General features: G+C 49.8%; 1 protein-coding gene across 1 annotated transcript; it reads left to right on the forward strand.

The window, feature by feature from the left end:
- The first annotated feature begins 453 nt into the window (after window positions 1-453).
- Window positions 454-6,377, forward strand: SOX8 (SRY-box transcription factor 8). The gene is made up of 3 exons (XM_051632607.1): window positions 454-1,194; window positions 2,848-3,086; window positions 4,024-6,377. Exons 1-3 carry the CDS (start codon window positions 752-754, stop codon window positions 4,758-4,760), a joined length of 1,419 nt encoding a protein of 472 aa, XP_051488567.1. The 5' UTR covers window positions 454-751; the 3' UTR covers window positions 4,761-6,377.
- Window positions 6,378-7,206: the final 829 nt, after the last annotated feature.

Consider the following 7,206-nt stretch of genomic DNA (forward strand, 5'->3'; position numbering starts at 1 on the left):
GAGCTTAGAAAGGGGCTCAATAACCCGACACCGAGCCCCGACAGCCCCGGTACCCGCCACCACAGTCCCCATAAGTAGGGTCACCTCCGTGTGCTGGGGGCATAAAACACATCTCTGCCAGTACCGCCCTGTAGTGAAGGCTCAAAACAACTCGCAGCAGTAACAGCAGGCTTGGACGGCACACAGCCCCGCGGTGGGACGGCACACAGCCCCGCGGTGGGACGGCACACAGCCCCGCGGTGGGCCCTGCTGCGTCCAGCCGCTCCCGGGGCCGCGGGACCCCTCGACGGGTCGGACGAGGGGAGCCGCGGCAGCGCTGCCAGCGAAGCCCCGCCTCTTATGCAAATGTACCTCCCGCTCCACCAATGGGAAGTGGCGCCGGGGGCGGGGCCGCTTGTCCTCCCCTTAAAGTCACTTGTTGCCAGGGGCCGAGTTTCGCACTGGACGTGGAGCGCGGCGGGACAGCAGCACACACAGCGCAGCACGTACAGCCCAGCCCAGCAGCAGGACTGATTTTGGTTGTTTTCTGGTTTTCGACTGATTTTTGCGCCTTCCTAGCTTTTTTTTTTTTTTAATCTTCTGTGTTTTGTTATTTTTTTTCCTAATTTTTCCCGATTTTCAAATCTTTTTCTCGCTCTCCGGGCGCCCGCGGAGGGGTGCGCGCTCCCCGCCGCTCCGCCCGGGCACGTCGTCGCCCTCGGAGCGGCTCACCCCTTCCGACCCCTCCCCACCTTTCCACCCGCCACCGCCAATGCTCAACATGACCGAGGAGCACGACAAAGCGCTGGAGGCTCCGTGCAGCCCCGCGGGCACCACCAGCTCCATGTCCCACGTGGACTCGGACTCCGATTCGCCGCTTTCCCCCGCCGGTTCCGAGGGTCTGGGCTGCGCCTCCGCCCCCGCCCCGCGCCCGCCCGGCTCCGCTCCGCTGGGCGCTAAGGTGGACGCGGCCGAGGTGGACGAGCGGTTCCCCGCCTGCATCCGCGACGCCGTCTCGCAGGTGCTGAAGGGCTACGACTGGAGCCTGGTGCCGATGCCCGTCCGCGGCAACGGATCGCTCAAGGCCAAGCCGCACGTCAAGCGGCCCATGAACGCCTTCATGGTGTGGGCGCAGGCCGCCCGCAGGAAACTGGCTGACCAGTACCCGCATCTGCACAACGCCGAGCTCAGCAAGACCCTGGGCAAGCTCTGGCGGTGAGTCTCGGGACGTGAGTCCCTTTCCGCGGGGCACCGCTCGACCCCGCGCATCTACCTCCGCGGGGCACCGCGACACCCGCGCTGCGGGGCTGGACCGGTGGGACCCCCGCGGGCTGCCCGGGGATGTGACGGGGGCTTTGCCTTGGGGTGCATGGCTGGATCCCCTCTTTTTAAAATAGCGTTTCTTTTATCTTTCTTTTCTTTTTTTTTTTTCTTCTTTTTCTTTTCTTTCCCCCCCCCCCCCCTCTTTAATCTGTGTGTACTGTTCTGGCTGGCTGCCCCCGCGGGGGATTCTTGAAGTGCGGGGATTCTTCAGTTTCACACTGAAGAGCAGAAATCCCCCAGAGCGTATCGGCCCGCTGCGAAGGACACGCCGGTCTTTGCTCCGAAAAAGCCCCCGTGCAGGGCCCTGAGTACCCCCGGCCGGGGCACTGCCCATGGTTCCTGCCCTAGCGCTGTGGCACGCGCGGATTTTCCCTTCTCCATCACTGAGATGTGCAGCCCTGGCCCTTTCCTCTCCTGGTCGGGATTTCCCATGTCCGTGCCCCAGGAGACCGAGCCTTTGAAAAATTCCTTCTTTTCCAATGCCTTTTATCTAAAAGTGTTTTTTTTTTTTTCCCTTGGCTTCCTTACTTGCTCCCGAACAAGCTATAAAACCCAACAATGCCATTTTTAGCAGTTCTTTTTAATCTGCTTTCCGATTTCCCTTCTGATTTGCATGTTTGCATGCTCGGCGCTGCCCACCGACGCAAACTTTTTGTGCTGGGCAGCATCCGAGGGTGCTCGGCCTCCCCGGGCTCTGCCGCCAGCCACGTTTTACTGCCTGGGACGTTCGGTCGCTTCTGCTTGTACCAAACGCGCATCTTTGCTCCCTGCTTGGGCCAGCGATGCTCCCGCTGCGGTTTGAGACTCTCCAAGAGTTTGCAAAGGGAGGTCCGGGCTGGGGAGAGTTTTGAAAGAAATAATCCCACCGCTTCGCCTTGGTGGTTTCTTTGTAAGCACCAAACAAAGCTGGAAATGGGCAGCCTTGTTTATCGCGGCGAGGGGGTGGCATTTGTAGGGCAAACACAGGAACAATCTTGGGCAAAGACACTTCAAACGGGGCAGGGGGATTTTGTTTTGCCTGGTTATCGCTGTCCGTAGTGGTTGGTGTCTTTTGAGCTGATACTTAGTATTTTAACACCTTTTTAGCAACAGCCTTTCCATTTTTTTTAGCAGCAGGTTTGATTTTTAGCAAGTGTTTCAAAAAGCCAGCAACTGTGTTTCAAAACGGTAGCAACACTTTCCGGTTTTAGTAACAACTTTTCAATTTTCAGCAACAGTTTAGATTTTTTTTTAGCAAGTTTGGGGTTTTGGCAACAGTTTTTCCAAAAGTCGGCAACAGTGTTTCAATTTTCAGCAATGCATTTCCATTTTTAGCAACAAGGTGTCAAATTTTTGCAAAATAGTCTCACTCTTGTTTTTCTTGCCGCTGCGAATTTATTTTGTAAATAACTTTCTGGTTGCTCAGATTAGTGGGAAGTGGGGATGCGAGTCTGAAAATAGGCTGAAAGCTTCTAAGGAAAATATATTAATTTTTGATTCTTCTTTTTTTTCCCCCTTCTTCCTTATTTAAAAAAAAAATAATAAATTAAATCCATCCCAAACCAGTTTGTTGAGCGAAAACGAGAAACGTCCCTTTGTGGAAGAAGCTGAGCGTCTCAGGGTCCAGCACAAAAAGGATCACCCGGATTATAAATACCAGCCCCGGAGGAGGAAAAGTGTAAAAGCTGGGCAGAGTGACTCCGACTCGGGCGCCGAGCTCAGCCACCACGCGGGCACCCAGATCTACAAAGCAGACAGTGGGCTGGGGGGCATGGCTGATTCCCACCACCACGGTGATCACACAGGTAAAGGTTCCCCAGGGATCAAAAAAACCTGCAGGTCCCACAAGCCCTTGGTTTGGGACATGAATCCACCCGAGGGTACTGGGTTTATCTGTCCCCCGGATCCATATCCGTGGATTGGGACCATCCCAAAGCAGGAGCTGGTGCCCTGAGAGAGGTGGTTTTGCTCCAGATTGTGAGCCCGGCTGTAGATTTCCTTTAGTTGCTACATATAGAGCTGACTGTGCCATAGGATATCCCCAAAGTGCAGGGCCCCTGGTTTATTAGCTGGCCCGGGAGTGGGGAGAATTAATTGTGAGCTAATAAGGGTCAATAATCCACTGGCCATATGAAAGGTGTCTGGGGGAGCAGGTTCTGATGACACGGCTTCCCCCCGAAGCTCCCCACTTCTCTCAGCGCTGGGAATTGGCACAGGGAGCGTGTTGACAGATTCCAGGAGGATTGCGAACGTCCTGCAGCTTCAGACGTGTCTGTTCTCTCTCCCAGCCTGGCTGGGGATCCCGGCCATGGCCCACTCTGCTGAGATGGCTTCTCTCCCTTCAGGAGAGTCGGGATGGCTTCAGGCTGCCCACGGGGAGAGGCAGAGTGGGTGCCTTTGAATCCAGCCCCTGGTTCTGATTCCCAGGGGAGGGGGAGTTTGAGGAGCTGGGGATGTCCTGCCATGTCCCAGAGTGACCTTGATGGTCACAGCTCACTCCTCAACTTCTCTTTCCCATTGCAAACCATCATTCATGTGGTGGTTTACTCCAACTGAAGGACACAGTCCCTGGTGTGGTCACAAGGGGATATCAGCCTCCTCCAGCATCGGGCTGTAGATTTAAATCTTCATTCCCTTCTTGCAATAAGAGGACAGAGAGTTCTGCCTTTTTAAATCATCCTTGAAGGAGCTGTGTGTTTTGTGGCAGCTCTTGTTAAAGCCTTGCTGTCCCTTTGTCTCCAGGCCAGACCCATGGGCCACCCACCCCACCTACCACCCCCAAAACCGACCTCCACCATGGCAGCAAGCAGGAGCTGAAGCACGAGGGCCGCCGCCTCGTGGAGAGCGGCCGCCAGAACATTGACTTCAGCAACGTGGACATCTCAGAGCTGAGCAGCGAGGTCATCAACAACATGGAGACCTTTGATGTGCACGAGTTTGACCAGTACCTCCCGCTCAACGGCCACGCTGCCATGCCAGCCGACCACGGCCCCAACGCCACGGCTGGCTCCTACGGCGCGTCCTACTCCCACTCAGCCACGGGCACTGGCGGGACCAACCAGGTCTGGACTCACAAAAGCCCGGCCTCGGCATCACCTTCATCTGCTGACTCGGGCCAGCAAAGGCCACACATCAAAACGGAGCAGCTGAGCCCCAGCCACTACAGCGACCAGTCCCACGGCTCCCCCGCGCACTCCGACTACGGCTCCTACAGCGCCCAGGCCTGCGCCACCACCGCCTCCCCCGCCACGGCCGCCGCCTCCTTCTCCAGCTCCCAGTGCGACTACACGGACCTCCAGAGCTCCAACTACTACAACCCCTACCCTGGCTATCCCTCCAGCATTTACCAGTATCCCTATTTCCACTCCTCCCGTCGTCCCTATGCGACGCCCATCCTCAACGGCTTGTCCATCCCACCGGCCCACAGCCCCACCGCTAACTGGGACCAGCCGGTCTATACAACCCTGACCAGGCCTTAAAGGATGCGTGGAGCCCCCGAGGGCTTCCCCGACGTATGCACTAATGAAGGAATGAAGATGAAGAGTGGGGAGAGCCGCGATAGTTTCCGAAGTGCCTCCTGAGCCACTGGGAACTCTGCTCGTTGTGACTGGACGTCCCCTTGCTTCAAAACTCTCCAAAAGGACAGAGCTCTATTTTTCTTTAATTAATACAATTATTAAAAAAAAAAAAAAATCATAAAAATAACTAAAAAAGAAAAAGGAGACAAAAAAAAATTAAAAGGACTGGCAATTCCTTTTGAATAAATGAAGGACAAAACCATTTGACTCCTCTGTGAGGACTGAACTGAATTTACTCGTCATGGAAGTTGAGAAGTGCAAAAGTGGAGCAGGAGGGTAGGAACGGGGGGAAGAAAATAAAAAAGCTGTTCAAGACTTTAAGGGTCTATTGCAATGTGAGGAACGGACCAACCTTGAGGGCAAGAACTCACTCGGACCAATGTGGATGAAACCCAAAAACCTGGCTATTCCGTGGAACAATCTCGTGGGAGCAAAGAGTCTGGTGGGACCAACCAATTAAATGTCTGAAGTGTTTGTTTTTTTTTAGTCAAGAGTTCTTCTAAGCAAGGTTTGGCTGTAATTAACATTTTGTTTTGGTTTTTTTGGAAGCTTAAAGTGTTTTGGTTTTGTTTGTTATTTTTTTTTTTTAATCTGTTAAATATGTATTTATGTTCTGTATTATTTTGTCTTTTAATTAATGAAGTAATTTTGTGCAAAAAGTAGAATTTTAAAAGATTTTAAAGATGGGGTGGGGAGGGAGTATAAAAATAGTGGAGATGATACAATAAAATGGTGTTATGAGTCTATAGATTTTCCTTGTTTTTTGGGTTTTTTCATTTTGAACCACTGAAGCAGACGTGGTTGAGAGAGGGACTTGAACAGACCTGGTCACCAATGGGAAACTCAACTGGGAATGCAAAATAACGAGGTGGGGGGGGAAATTACTAATTACACAGGGAGGTTAAAAAGATTTTAAAAAGGAGCAGGGAATTTTTCTGGCTACCTGCTTTGGGGGGTTCAAATTGGATGTCAGGCATTGCAGAGTCTTTGTACACCTTCAGAACCAGGACTACTTTATAGGAAGATGTAATTTAATGAGAAATTATCAACTTCTGCTTTAATTTTGGCTTCTAGGGACCAGATATCACCCATCAAGCTGTGAAACTAAAATCTTCTCCACTAAAAAAAAATGTTTAGGTACTTAGTTTTAGACTAATATTTCATTGATATATTTCTACTTCTTCCATTGTATGCTGAGCATATAATAACCATCTATTTTATGGTAAATTGTGCCTTTAAAAACTTTGTAAATCTAAAAACACATTTCAGAGGTTATCATCTTTTTACCTTTTCTATGTTTCCTACTCTTTTTCTAAAAATATTTTTTGCATATTTCCTTTTGGGGGAGGTGGGGGTGGGGGAAAGTACAGAAAGCTCGTTTTTATGCAATCTATTTTTCTGTATAAAGTTTGAAACACTTTGGCTGTTACTTATCTGTTCTCTTCACTAGCTTCTGACTAAGCAATGCTAACTTTTGTACAGATCAATTTGATAAAATTAAAAATTGCTTTTTATCAAGTACGTGTGATGTTTTCTTTCTGCTTGAGCCTGTTTCTCTGCTGAAGAGAAATGCAGAGAACAGTTTCAAAACAGACAGGATATTCAGAATAAAATACTTTGGATCAAGGTTTTCTCAGTTCCCCTAATGTGCTGGTTTGTTGGTTTTTGGTTTGTTATTTTTCTTGCTCCCTTTCCCGGTATTTAAGGTGTCGTACGATGAGATTTTACATTTTTTATTCTTCACTTCCTTGAGAAGTACATTTCCATGCCCGTAATCCCAAGGATTTCATAGGATTTCATTGAGACTGCTCACATGAGGAAGGGTTTGTGAGGTCAGACTGTGCATGGTTTTAGCCCAAGTGCATTTTGTTCTCTACAGCACGTAGGAATTTTACAGCAACAAATTCTGTTTTCTGGTTGTAAATACTTCTTAATTATGATAGCAACAAAATTATATGTTACATGTAGTGGTTGTGTTGTTTGATTGATTTTTTTTTTTTTAAAATACGGTCATTAAAATTGTTATATTTGTGACTTTATTTTTTTTTTTCCTTATATAAATTAAGTTGCAGTTTGTGTTCAGGAAAAACTGGTGCAAGATTTTCAGGCCAGGCCCTAATTGGGAGGGAAAGATCAGGATGAGGGAAATCCAGCCTGAGGAATGAGCTCAGGGCTTGGTTGTAGTGAAGCCCTGTGGAAAATGTTTTAACATGGGGAAAATAAATGTGATGACAATTAATGAAGCTCAAGAACATTAATAAAGTCTGAACAACAGAGTCCCAATGCTAATGTGCTGTTTGCAGTATCAGCCAAGAGCTATCTTGCCAGAGTGTCTGTAACTGGACAC

The sequence above is a fragment of the Apus apus genome, chromosome 14, assembly GCF_020740795.1.
Source record: "Apus apus isolate bApuApu2 chromosome 14, bApuApu2.pri.cur, whole genome shotgun sequence".
Lineage (NCBI taxonomy): Eukaryota > Metazoa > Chordata > Aves > Apodiformes > Apodidae > Apus > Apus apus.